The 15,114-nt window shown below is 39.7% G+C and overlaps 1 protein-coding gene across 1 annotated transcript; it reads left to right on the top strand.

Moving 5' to 3' along the window:
• The first annotated feature begins 574 nt into the window (after positions 1-574).
• On the top strand, positions 575-1,405 carry LOC119987960. The gene has a single exon (XM_038832873.1). The coding sequence runs from the start codon at positions 575-577 to the stop codon at positions 1,403-1,405; it is 831 nt and encodes a 276-aa protein (XP_038688801.1).
• Positions 1,406-15,114: the final 13,709 nt, after the last annotated feature.

The raw sequence follows: 15,114 nt of genomic DNA, 5'->3' as shown, positions 1-15,114 counted from the left end.
ATTCATCGACACTCAACTCTAATAAAATATCAGACTCCGTAGACCTAGCCAAGTTGCCGAACCACGTAAATTTTGTTGTCATTCTCTTGAATCTTTCTACTTTATACTTATTATTTACCTCGGTGTAAATTTAGCATCGACAATTGGCGTCGTCTGTGGGAAACGAAGAGTTTCTCTGTAAGGCATCATGTCTCAAGTTCCAGAAGGATCTAGGAGGGAAGAATTACCTCCTAACGATGTTCAAGTCCGGAAGGATAAGCTTGAAGAAGACGTAGGGAGGCAAGTTCCGTACCAAATGGAATTGGAGGAAGCTCTCATTCTGACAGAAGAAGACCTCCAACGGAGACAAGAACATGTTAAATCCCTGAGGGAGAAGCTTCAATCCATGAGAAGTAACGGTAAGCGCTTGGTAAGTGTAATCCAAAGTGCTGTCCAAGAACAAGAGGACTTTAATCCTAAACGTGTTCGAGAGCGAGAAAGCGAGAGTACTAGAAGGTCCCGCAAGAGGAGAGGTCTAACCCCAGAAAGAAGAAGACGCTAGCCATCCCTATGGAAGGCAAGATATAGATCCCCAATGTCACCAAGAAGGACAAGGCACCGAAGTCATGTCCAAAGGCATAAAATAGATTTGAAGAAAGATGCTGGAGAAGCCCAATGGAGTGCTCAGAATAAGGTTGAGAGAACTCTTAAGAAGATGACCTCTACCCCATTTGTATGGGCTCTGCGTCTGGAAGATCCTCCGAGCAAATTCTCCCCTCCAACATTTGTCATATACGATGGAAAGACGGATCATGTGGCACACATATCCGCGTACTCACGCAAGATGGCTTTGTGGACAAATCGAGACGGACTTATGTGTAAAATGTTCCCATCAAGCTTGGGGACCACAGTAATAAAGTGGTTCCATCAGCTTCCAGAAAACTCAGTTTCATCTTGGAAGGAGTTGGCACAGATCTTTGTGGCAAGGTTCATAGCGAACAGTAGAGATCCGACAACTTTGGATACTCTGTTTGCCTTGCACCTGAGGAAGGGAGAATCTCTCAGAACCTATGCATCTAGGTACTCAAATACTTATGCAGATATTGAAGATTGTGATGTGAAGACTGCTGTGACTACCTTCAAATTGGGGCTGCCACGGGATCATAAATTATGGGAGACCTTGACTATGGCACCACCAAGGAATATGAGTGCATTACAAGATAGGATAAAGCAGTATGTCAAGCTTAAGGAAGATAAGCAGGAGGATCATCAATTAGCCTACCCTCAGGAAGGAGTCCAGAGAAATGATAACATAAAACCTGACAAAAACGGACGAGAAAATGAGTCATCCAAGGCTGCAAAGCCTGATTCATATGAAGCTGGCAAAAATGTTCATGGAACTTGGAATATCTCCAGGGAATTCTAAGTATAATGCCTACTATGGCAATGCCTATGGGTTACATATTTGCAATAAAATAATATATTTTTTCTTCATATGATCATGTTAATCTTTCTTTGATTGCCAAAGAGGTTTCAATTTACTAATTAAAGATAAAAGACTAAGTGGGTCTTAACTCTTGGTCGAATGGGCTAATTCGTACTACTAGTTAAAGAGACTAGTGTAAAAAGTCGAAGAGACTGAATCCTAATACTTGTTAAAGAGACTAGTACAAAATGCCAAAGAGGCTAAGTTCTGCTACTAGTTAAAGAGACTAGTACGAAATATCAAAGAGACTAAATCCTACAAATACTGTATGAAAACAGAAAGACTACTTGAAAAGAAAGCAGACCCCTACTAACTAGGAGGTCCTCGACCAAAGTCCCGCCTAGAGCTAGGGAATTTCGACCGTCGGTCTCGGTCTCTTCGTATATCATTCTTGGATTTGGGCAAGGATAAGCAGACGAAGGCCATTGGAAGAAGTCCCATAAAAAATATGCTCGAAAGGAACCCCACTCTGGGGCCGAACCCCATGATGGGGCCGAACCCGAGGCTGGGGTCTGACAGGAGAACCAGACCCCTAGCCCTCTCGGGGGTTGGATTCTTGCTCCCTCGAGAGTAGGAGCTCTTGAAGGAGGCCGAACCCCCCAGCTCCTCAAGGGAGTTGGGGTTCGACTAGGGGATCCGACAAGGGAGCCAGACCCTAGTCCTCTCTCCTAATCCTAATCTAACTAGAAGACTACTAACTAGAAAACTATTTGCTGATAAACATGAAAAAGCCTTTAAATTTATCCTAAATTTATTTAGGTAAATTAAAAGGCTGGGGGTATTTGTGGGGTAAATAAATACACTCCGTATGTACGGTTCTCCCAGACGAAAGAACCTTATCCAAAAGCAGTTTCATCCGACAGTCAATTACCGACGGTTACCAGGAGCAAGCAGTTACAAGAGAGGTTACCAGAGGCAGTTAACTGACAAATCCCAAGCCTATAAATACATTTCATTTCACATTTGTAAGCATTCATCGACACTCAACTCTAATAAAAGATTAGGCTTCGAGGACCTAGGCAAGTTGCCGAACCACGTAAATTCTGTTGTCATTCTCTTGAATCTTTCTACTTTATACATATAATTTACCTCGGTGCAAATTTAGTATCGACAGGAACCAAACCATTGGCCCTGCAAATATTGTTGATTACATCAGGACTAGCAGATATTATACAATCATTGAAATCTAGGATGAAAATCTTGTTCTGTGTTCCGCATATTCTGGTAGCAGAGACACCGCAACATTCCTCAGCTCTTATTTATTCACTTTTATGGAGCCTACTTTCAGCAAGTGTTATTTACGAGGTATTTCCAGAACATTTGGACTAGTGTTAAGCATACTCAACCTTTTACGAGGTTTGAGAATGCAAACCATCCTGTTATCAAAGATTAGATAAGTTTTGTTAAATGCAAACAAATATCCCTTGAGTACTCATTAAGCCGAAAAATGCAGCATATAAGGATTAACCTTACTCTATTCTAGGGTCAACCATTGTGATTGTCATTTGGTTCACGGTGCTGATTCATCTTGCTTACTTGAAGATGAACTGGATTCAATAGGATTCCTTCCAAGACAGAACCCGAGCTTTTTAGGCTGGGGGCATTGTTTCAGTTTCACTGCTCAACATCAAGACCACAGATGACATGGTTGGCCTATCTAGTGTCTACAGCTCGCTTTGGGGAATAAAATTCACCCACTGATTGATCTATCGGTTCCAGTCCTTTTCCTTCTCTCCATAGTCTCCAGGCTTGCAATATGTCACCTCTTAGGTTTTGGCCAATAATGTTGCAATCTTGAGATTGATTAATGATTACAAACACTGGGAAAAAAATGATAAATTGAAGATTGTTTAGTTGTTCACTTGTACTTACATTTCCAAGAAGATTTAGTTTGATGTTTGAATAATAAAATCCCCTGCAAATCAATAGCAAACAAGTTACTAGCTATTCAACTTAGGTTCAATAAAAATTCACTGCAACATTATACCGCAAGTACTAACCTATATACTAGTCCGAAACCATCCTGCCCGAGCTTATTATTAATATGGAAATTATTAGTTGCAGCTGTCAGCTTCTGTAAGTGAAATAATGGTACTTCTTGGAGTTCAAATAGGTTTGTTTGATCTTTGATCATATGTTCATCCTTTGTATCAAACATCGACATCTCCTTGCTTTTTGCCTTCTTTGCTGAAATAGATTCAAAGATCAACGTATGAATGGACATTGAAGTCCTTTCAAGTTTTCCTAGTAAAGAATGAGAGCACCTTACCTTTATATGTAGCCATCCTCCTTCATGAATAATAAGTGCAAATAGCAATGGTAATTGTTCCTACAATTCCTACAACTATGATCACCGCTTTCATGTTCTTTCTCCTCTGTGCAAATCAAATGAAGCATACTTATCTAGCCAAAAATCAAGGATATGTTCTCAACAAAACGAGTACGGTAACAATACTTGTTATTAGCCTTTCTATGTTCTGAATTTCATACAATCATTGCCACCATTGAATGCATAAGCTGCATATGTGTAACTTTTCAAGCATTCCTGTTTGCATTTGTTTTCTAGGTTAGCAAATATTGTGCAAAGTCTGGCACTTTCATGTAATCCAACTTCAAAAAACCATATTCTTTTCCCTCTTTAAGCCCACTGTTTATTCTCTCACATTACAGTTTTACTCCTCACACATCCACTTACAGTTTTCATTCTCTCATTCCATGCTACTTCTGAGTTCAAACCTCTCTAGCAGCTGCATATCGGAATACGTAGGCTATTACAAATGCCAATGCTCCACAATTCCCATATCACACTTGGATACATGGTTTGACCAGATATCTGTCTCTTGGTTTCGACGTCTTTGCACAAGAATTCCTTGAGAATCCAAAACAAAATATGTATTAGGTGTTGAGAAAAAATTGAAGGACAAAAGAAGTAGATCCATCTGCATCAACTACGACATCAAATCCATCAATGTAGAAAGAATCCATAGAAGGCACCCCTATAAAGACCTGACCATTGCATGGACCGCTCCGCCAATATGGGTGACTGTTGTTCCAAACGAAAAATTTAGGACGAACGCCGTTGCCTATTATGCCACCAGAGAAGCTTCCTATGGATGTATCCAAAGGGCTCTTCCATGATGTCAGCTTCACTTTCTTTCTTGTTCGCGAATTAGTACCAAGTGCCATCTTTTCCAAGGGTGTATTAGAAGGTTGTTGAGAACTCTTCCACAAGGTCAATCCACCAATATTATCCCACAAACCAGGTCTCCTGACTCTAGCAGCTGAGCACTAGAACTATTTGTTGGATTGGAAACATTTGATGACCAAATAATCTCATTCTGTCCATTCAACGCCACAAGATTTCCATCCACATATATCGTCACAATCCCTGTAAAATCATACAATATTTGTGTCGCAACCGGGGTCACGACGCAGACCGGCGATGAAAGGATGAAAAATATTTAGAGTCGCCACCAATTGATTCAAGTGCAATTGGACACTAAAAAATGTAGTCTACGAACCAGAAAATGGGTAAGGGGGTCTATTGAGTGTGGGGAAGGTGTTAGGCACCCCACAACTCCCTAAAAGGTTACCTAGATTGATCTATGTGCTTTTTCTTGAAAAGTTGTTTGTCCAATATAAATGATATTTTGATTTGAAAAGATAACATAATTAAAGCATAGGCAGGAGCTGAATGTCATCAAGTCCTCCTCCTAATTAACTTCAATTTAGTTACCATTATTTTTTGAGTACAAATGATACCTTAATTTGAAGAGATAACATAATTAAAGCCTAGGCAGGAGCTGAATGTCATCAAGTCCTCCTCCTAATGAACTTTAATCTAGGTATCTAATAAATTAATTTATCATTGTGTTTAGGAATACAAATGACACTTTAATTTGAAGAGATAACATAATTAAAGCCTAGGCAGAAGCTGAATGTCATCAAGTCCTCCTCCTAATGAATTTTAATTTAGGTATCTAATAAATTAATTTATCATTGTGTTTAGGAATACAAATGACACTTTTGAAAAGATAACATAATTAAAGCCTAAGCAGGAGCTGAATGTCATCAACTCCTCCTCCTAATGAACTTTAATTTAAGTATTTAGTAAATTAATTTATCATTGCGTTTAGAAATACAAATGACACTTTAATTTGAAAAGATAACATAATTAAAGCCTAAACAGGAGCTGAATGTCATCAAGTCCTCCTCCTAATGAACTTTAATTTAGGTATTTAGTAAATTAATTTATCATTACGTTTAGAAATACAAATGACACTTTAATTTGAAAAGATAACATAATTAAAGCCTAGACAGGAGCTGAATATCATCAAGTCCTACTCCTAATGAACTTTAATTTAGGTATCTAGTAAATTAACTTACCATTGTGTTTGTGAATACAAATAATACTTTAATTTGAATAGATAACATAATTAAAGTTTAGGCAGGAGCTGAATGTCATCAAGTCCTCCTCCTAGTTGACTTTAATGTAGTATCTATTAATTTATTTATGTGAAAATTTGGTAGAGATGCGGTTATTGAATTGATGGATTGGCAAAACTAAACCCCTAAACATGCATACTAATCACATTAAATATGCAATAAACTAAACTACACTACTTTACACTACCTTTCATTATTTCCACTACCCTATTACATGGCTTACATTTATAAGAATATACATGCCAAATAAAAATGAGATAAAAAAATAAAAAGATATAAAAAAAATACAAATACAAATATGACCACAGAGCCCGGTCCATTACTCAAGCCCAATCCAATCTCCAAATATGTGTTCCGGCCCAAGTCCTCTAAGTTACCTCTTGACCCATGTGATCCACTCAGTCCAAACCCAACATCAAACACAAAAATGGGTTAAAATTGTGCTCAAATGCCATAGAAACTCAAATCAAATCAAGTCCATATACATTATAAGCACACATATACAAACACATATATTCAAATATACCTATACAAATATACAAAACGGGATGTATACATACAAACACAGATACAGAATATATATATATATATATATATACACACATACAGTATATATATATATATGCACGCACTATATATATATACACACACCCACACACATCTACGCACACACAATGCACACATATACACACGCCCACTGCATATATATGTACACACACACTGCACACCTATATATACATACACTATACATATATATACATATATTTATCTCTGAAAGAAATGGAATAGCCACTGTATATCAAACACTAGGATCCCAAGCATCCAAACAAAGTATTGCAAATAGACATTAACCAAGGATGTATACTACTGCATGTATCGAAGGATTCAGAGCTACTACCGGGAGTAAATCATGGCATTCAGAGAACAAAACCCAGAGCAACCAAAACCAGATTATCACCAAGACAAAGAGGCCGAGAATGATAGAAATTTGTTCTGATATTTACCTCTCCCGCTTTCCCTTTCCTCTGGTTCTTGCAGCGAAATCTCCCTTTCCTCTCTTTGCTTTCTCTCTTCTTTCTCTTTGTCTTGTGCCGCTACTTCCTCTCTCCCAATTGTGTTTTATTTTGTTTTGCTTCGCCAAAAACCAAAGCCTCCTTCTCCTCTCACGCCTCCTCTCTTTTATTCTTTTTCTTTCCCCAATTTGTGCCACATTTCTCTCTTTGTCTCCTTCTTTTTTTTTTCTTTCCCCAATTTGTACCATACATTTCTCCCTTTATTCCCCCACTTTCCTTTCTTTTTCTCCTTGTCTTCCTCCTTTTGTTGGCTTTTTTCTCTCATGACCCCCATTTCCTTATTTCTTGGCTTTTTCTTTATTTATTTTTTTAATTATGTCATGGCCCCTACTTTTCCCCCAAAAGTCTCCCCTTTTTTTCTTTTTTTCTCTTTTCCACCGAAATCCTCCAAACCCTTTTCTTATATATATATTTTTTTTTATTTTTTTATTTTTTTTATTTTTGGCCAGACGAAAACCGGTTACTACAGCTGCCCCCCTTTGTATGTCTTTTACGAAATAAAAGGCAAACAAAGGCGTAGTCAACCGAATTTCGTATGGGAATTAAAATGCACGGGATCACTATGGCCATTCCCGGCTTGGCCAATGTTTGTGCAAGAAAATAAAGGGGCACGGAATCACAAGGCCATTCCCGGCTTGGCCAATGTCTGTGCAAGAAAAATAAAGGGCACGGGATCACAAGGCCATTCCCGGCTTGGCCAAATGTTGGTGCAGAAAAATAAAGGGCACGGGATCACGAGGCCATTCCCGGCTTGGCCAAATGTTGGTGCAGAAAAATAAAGGGCACGGGATCACGAGGCCATTCCCGGCTTGGCCAATGTCTGTGCAGGAAAATAAAGGGCACGGGATCACAAGGTCATTCCCGGCTTGCCCAATGTCTGTGCAGGAAAATAAAGGGCACGGGATCACAAGGCCATTCCCGGCTTGGCCAATGTCTGTGCAGGAAAATAAAGGGCACGGGATCACAAGGCCATTCCCGGCTTGGCCAATGTCTGTGCAGGAAAATAAAGGGCACGGGATCACAAGGCCATTCCCGGCTTGGCCAATGTTTGTGCAGGAAAATAAAGGGGCACGGGATCACAAGGCCATTCTCGGCTTGGCCAATGTTTGTGCAAGAAAATAAAGGGCACGGGATCACAAGGCCATTCCCGGCTTGGCCAATGTTTGTGCGAGAAAATAAAGGGGCACGGGATCACAAGGCCATTCCCGGCTTGGCCAATGTCTGTGCAAGAAAAATAAAGGGCATGGGATCACAAGGCCATTCCCGGCTTGGCCAAATGTTGGTGCGAGAAAATAAAGGGGCACGGGATCACAAGGCCATTCCCGGCTTGGCCAATGTCTGTGCAAGAAAAATAAAGGGCACGGGATCACAAGGCCATTCCCGGCTTGGCCAAAACTGTTTGTTTGAATTTATGCAAGAAAGTATCCATGAGTGTATGAATGCATGAAGAAAATTGTATTTTATTTTTTTCATTTTGAAAATTCGACTTCGGTTAATTGTCGTCAGCACCATCACCCCTATCATCCTGCCATTATCCCTCATGTGAAGACTGCATCTTTTGATTCCATCCTATCTTCAATCTGCCATGTTACCCTTATTCTTGTATCTTTCATTCTCTTTTTGTCTGATCTTCCCATCGATTTACTGTTTACATCTGATTTCCATCAAATCCGACATACCTTTAATGCTAAACAAAATCTCCCTGGCCTCCACTAATGCCTTTTAACGCCATTTAATTTCTTTTAGCCCTCCTAGAGTTAAGAACAACACAATCTCTTTGGCTCCATCATGCCTTTTAGCGCCATTTAATTTCTTTCAGCTCCTTTACAGCCAAGAACACCAAAATCTCTCCGACTCCCCCATGCCTTTTAGCGTCATTTAATTTCCTTTAGCTCCTTCATAGCCAAGAACACCAAAATCTTTCAAGTCCCTGTGAAGAACAATATCCTAATGCACTTGTCATAATTCTCTTATTACTTTACTCAATTTCAAATAAATTCAATAGCATGACGATTCTTGTACTATATGAGAATTTTGCGCAAGCAATCAAAATTTTGATGAAAACAATCAATGAATTAGGAACTCAGAAATGAATGACCTCAGAGCATTTTATTAAAATGGATAGATAACAAGAGAAACTGACGAGGTACGTATATGATTCCAGAAGGTTAGAAACAAAGGAAATAGCAGAAATCTTTGCAAGATATAAATGAAATAATTCCGATTCCGCACAAAACTGCCCCAGTTTTGTGTGCACCCACTTTGCAATTATTGAATCTGACTATTTCCATATGAAGCTTCTTCCCCACAAATTCATCACGTATATCTTTGATCATAACCAATTCACCTTCGTACAGCCTCGCTATCTGTCATTCATTGTATTTCCTTATATTCATCTCAAATCCTCAAAAGGCCTCTGCCTCATTCCCCTCAGTTGCTTTCACCACACCTTTCTGATATCAACGTTACTTGAACCTCCCAGGAAGGGTTTTCACTATAGTAGAGACTTTTTTTTTTCCCTAATTTTGCCTGAAGCGCCCACGAGGGATTTTCACTCCAGCGGGATTTTTATTGCTCTAATTTTTGCCTAGACCGCCCTTTCGGGTTTTCAATCTAGCGAGCTTTTTACTCTAATTTTTGCCTAGATCGGCCTTTCGGGTTTTCAATCTAGCGAGCTTTTTTTTTTCTTTTTCTTTTTTTTTTTGCTATGGGTAATACTTTTTGATGGCGTCTGCATTCACCGGATTAGGCAATTCTTCTCCATCCATTCTTGTCAAAATTAATGCTCCTCCTTCAAAAGCTTTTTTCACCACATATGGTCCCTCATAACTCTCCCCCCTTGAAGCTGCGAGGCCGAACTTTCTTATTATGTGCTTTCATCAATCTTCTTTGATACAATTTCCCTTTACAAATTGCTCGTAATCTTCGTTCTTCAATCAAATTCAACTGTTCATATCGCATTCGAGTCCATTCTGATTCTTCCAATCCTGCCTCCAGAACTACTCGAAGGGATGGAATCTCCACTTCAATAGGCAAAACTGCTTCCATACCATACACCAAGGAGAAAGGAGTCTCCCCGGTAGATGTGCGTATTGATGTTCGATAACCATATAAAGCAAAAGAGAGCTTTTCATGCCAATCTTTGTAATTCTCTGTCATCTTCCTGATGATCTTCTTGATATTCTTATTCGCCGCTTCGACAGCCCCATTCATCTTTGGACTGTATGGAGTTGAATTATGGTGACTAATTTTGAACTGGTCACAAAAATCCTTCACCATTTTGCTATTGAAATTCGTGCCATTATCAGTGATAATTCTTTCTGGGACTCCATATCGACAAACAATCTCTTTTCTCAAGAACCGAACGACCACACTACTCGTCACATTAGAATACGAAGCAGCCTCCACCCATTTAGTAAAATAATCAATAGCAACAAAAATGAAACGATGCCCATTAGAAGCCTTCGGCTCAATCGGACCGATGACATCTAATCCCCACATCGAGAAAGGCCATGGTGATGTCAACACATGTAATGGATTAACGGGAACATGTGTCCTGTCTGCATAAATCTGGCATTTGTGGCATCTGTTTGCATAACTTATGCAATCCCTCTCCATGGTTAACCAATAATACCCTGCACGTATAATCTTCCGTGCCATTGCATATCCACTGGAATGAGTCCCACATATTCCTTCATGAATTTCTTCCATAATTAGTTCAGCCTCCGCCATATCAACACAACGCAGGAAAACTATCCCGTCATTCCTTTTATAAAGAACATTTCCACTCAAGAAGAAAGATCCCGCCAATCTCCTGATGGTGCGCTTATCATTCTCTGATGCCCCTGATGGATATTCTTTCTTTTCAATGTACTGTTGGATATCATGATACCACGGTTTACCATCGGGCTCTCCCTCCAAATTTGAACAGTAACCTCGAACTTCTTGTTTCTCAATTTTAATTAGCTGCACTTCCCCTTTTGGGTCTACATCAAACATTGCCGCCAAAGTTGCCAAAGCATCTGCTATTTGATTTTCTTCCCTGGGGATATGACCAAACTCAACCCGATCAAAAAACTTGACTAACTTTTTGATATGTTGGTAATATGGAATGAGCTTGTCATTTTTAGTTTCCCACTCATCATTCAATTACCTAATCACCAACTGTGAGTCACCATAGACCTGTAGCCTCCTAATCCCCATATCAATAGCAGCTTGAATTCCCATCGTACATGCTTCATACTCAGCCACATTGTTAGTACATTCGAAATACAACTTAGCTGTAAACGGGATAATATTCTCATCAGGTGATATTAACACTGCACCAATTCCACATCCCATGATATTAGAAGCCCCATCGAACAACATAGTCCATGTTGCCAAATCCTTCTGATTCCCCTCTTCTATCGACACAGTCATGAAATCAATATCTGGAAACTTCAAATCCATAGACTGAGTATCATCAATTGCTCCATCTGCCAAATAATCTGCTATTGCGCTCCCTTTGATTGCCTTCTGTGTGACATACAAAATATCATATTCTGATAATAACATCTGTCATTTAGCTATCCTCCCTGAAAGAGAAGGTTTCTCAAAAATGTATTTGATAGGATCCATCCTGGAAATCAACCACGTCGTATGATAAAGCATGTACTGTCTAAGACGATGTGCAGCCCAAACCAAAGAGCAACAAGTCTTCTCCAACATCGAATAATTTGCTTCACAACTAGTAAACTTCTTGCTCAAGTAATAAATGGCATGCTCTATTCTTCCCGATGAATCATGTTGTCCAAGCACACATCCCATCGAACTATCTGAGACAGTCAAATAGAGGATAAGCGGTCTGCCAGCAACAGGAGGCATCAACACTGGAGGACTTTTCAAGTATTGTTTGATCTTTTCGAATGCTATCTGACAATCTTCGTTCCACTCAGTAGAGTTACTCTTACGCAATAATTTAAAGATAGGTTCACAAGTAGCCGTCAACTGTGAAATGAATCTGGCAATGTAATTCAGCCTTCCCAAGAAACCCCTAACTTCCTATTCTGTCCGAGGGGGTGGCATCTCCAAGATCGCCTTCACTTTATCAGGATCTACCTCAATTCCTTTCCTGCTTACAATGAAACCTAACAACTTCCCCGAGGTTGCCCCAAATGTGCACTTAGCTGGGTTCAACTTCAATTGATGCCTCCTTAATCGATCAAACAACTTTTGGAGATTCACAATATGATCTTCACCTTCTTTGGATTTTGTTATCACATCATCGACATATACTTCAACTTCTCTATGCATCATGTCATGAAACAAAGTGACCATGGCTCGTTGATAAGTAGCACCGGCATTCTTCAGACCAAACGGCATGACTTTATAACAACTAGTTCCCCATAAGGTAATAAAAGTCGTTTTCTCACGATCCTCTGGTGCCATCTTGATCTGATTGTAACCCGAAAATCCATCCATAAAAGAGAAATTTGAATGTCTAGCTGTATTATCCACTAAAACATCAATATGGGGAAGTGGAAAATTATCCTTCGGGCTTGCACGATTGAGATCTCTATAATCGACACACATCCGCACTTTTCCATCCTTCTTGGGAACAGGTACAATATTTGCCACCCATTCAGGGTATCTAGCCACTGCTAAAAAACCAGCATCGAACTGTTTCTTCACTTCATCTCTTATCTTCAAAAGCATATCTGCTTTTAATCTCCTTAGCTTTTGTTTCACTGGGGTACATTCTGGAATCAATGGCAACTTGTGATCAACAATACTTGTATCAAGACCGGGCATGTCCTGATAAGACCATGCAAAGACATCCTGGTAATTATGCAATAAATCTATCAACTTCTTCTTGCTTTCTCCTTCGAAGGCAGCTCCTACCTTAACCTCTTTTTTCTCCGTTTCAGTTCCCAAATTAACAACTTCAGTTATCTCTTGGTGCGGCTTTATTAGTTTCTCTTCTTGATTGACTTGTCTTAACATTTCAGGTAAAATCTCAATTTCTTCCTCTATTTCATAGTCAGATTCAACATTGCTAATGGGTGCATCAAAATCTGGTTCATTAAGTTCGTCATCTTCGTTATCATCATTTTCAATCCTGTGAAAGAAATGAATAAAAATGGTTTTGAGAATGGAGAACAAAAACTCAAATGGGAATGAAGAAACATGAATATGGATGACTGTCAAAAGACTTTCATTTCATGGAAAAGGGAATATGTACAAAGATTGAACATGCAATCGCCATACTATAAGATTTATTGAAAGCAAAGTAAAGCGTGCTCATTACAAAAGACCCAAACGAAGGCCGTGAGCTGGGCCCACGATGGTAGTGCACTCGGGATTACTCTTGCAGGTTCTTGAGAGATACTGGGAGCTCCAGACAGGTCCAGTTGCCTAATTTGAAATTTGAAGGACGCGAGATGACAAAGCAAGGTCTAGCAGTCGCACTCTGTTCCTCTTCCACCACAGCTACTTGGAACTCTTCAAACTGAACACATATATTTGCCAAAATTGCCCCAGTTTTATCTGTCGAGTTTCCAAATGACAGTTTTCCAAAAACTGCCCCAGTATCAGCCAAATTTATCTTGTTCTGCATCCCTCCATACACAAAACTGTCATAAAGCCAGGGAATCGGTTTCTTTTCAACTTCCAATTCCTTTCCTCCCAAACGAGCAAACCTCTTCGCCTGTTTGTCTGCTTGCACACGGTTCCTGTCAATCCTGGTTGGCTTATAACCCAAGCCCCAACGTTCTGGATGTTTCACCATTTCTACTGGCTTCTTAATTCCTTGTCAATTCTTACCAAGTCCTTCTCCCGGGCGAAACCCCTTTTTCAACATAAATTTTGCTACATTCTTCGTAACCTTGGATACTTGTGGCTTTAAGGGAGAAAGTCCTTCCTTCACATAGCTAGCACTAGCAATTTCAAAAGATTGGAATGAACTCTCAATCCCTTCTGTCGGAGCATCAATAGGAGAATTATTAGACAAACTAGCAACCATCCATTCTGACTGGCCCTTTACTATATAAACCCTTCCATCATGAACAAACTTGAGCATCTGATGCAATGATGAGGGAACGGCTCCTGCAGTGTGAATCCAAGGTCGTCCCAACAGGCAACTGTAGGTTGGTGAGATATCCATTACCACAAATGGTACATCGAAAGTTACGCTTGCAACCTGTAAAGGTATTTCAATTTCTCCCATAATCTCTCTACGTGTTCCGTCGAATGCCCTTACCACCATCGGCACTGGTCTTAAATAAGATCTGTCAATCGGTAGCTTTTCAAAAGTCTCCTTTGGTAAAATATTGAGTGATGACCCATTATCCACCAAAATACTTGCTAATTCCTTTCCACGACACATGGTTGAAATATGCAAAGCTTTGTTGTGCCCCATCCCTTCAGGCGGAATATCATCCTCAGTAAAAGACAACAAATGAGACGCCAACACATTTCCCACAATGCCATTAAAAGAATCTGTAGGAATCTTGTCTGATACGTACGCCTGATTTAACATTCTCATCAAGACTTGTCGATGCGGTTCAGAACTCATTATCAACTCCAAGATCGAAATTTTTGCAGGAGTTTTCTTCAATTGATCCACTATCATGTACTCACTCTGTCGAATAATTTTCAGGAACTCCTGGACTTCCACATCAGTTACAACTTTCTTTTTCTCTTCTGGGCGTACAAAAAGACCTTCTTCCGGAATAGAACCAGATCCTTCAACTTCAGGTATTACTTTCCCTTTTCTTTTACGTTCAGCTTCAAGATCCACTATCGGATTCCCTTCTGGCTCATTTCTCATGTAACATCTCCCACTCCGGGTAACTCCACTAACACCAGAAATATTATCTACCATTTCTCCTTCAACCTCATAATTCCATGGCACAGCCTTGTCATTCTTGTACAAAGGATCTATCTTTGGTTTGAGTGGCCTAACTGGTGGCGCATCTTCCACATAATACTGCAAGATAAATTACGGAGCGTGATTCGACCTAGGCCCTTGATAATATCCTCCTATGACACTGACTTCATTTAATTGGCCTTTCACCTCAAACTTTATTATCTTCAAATCCATCAACTCTTGTACCTTCTCCTGAAAACCACAACAATTCTCAATAGCATGTC

This window comes from Tripterygium wilfordii, chromosome 21 (genome assembly GCF_013401445.1).
Source record: "Tripterygium wilfordii isolate XIE 37 chromosome 21, ASM1340144v1, whole genome shotgun sequence".
Lineage (NCBI taxonomy): Eukaryota > Viridiplantae > Streptophyta > Magnoliopsida > Celastrales > Celastraceae > Tripterygium > Tripterygium wilfordii.
The sequence above is the reverse complement of the archived record's forward strand: the minus strand, read 5'-3'. Positions and strand labels throughout refer to the sequence as shown.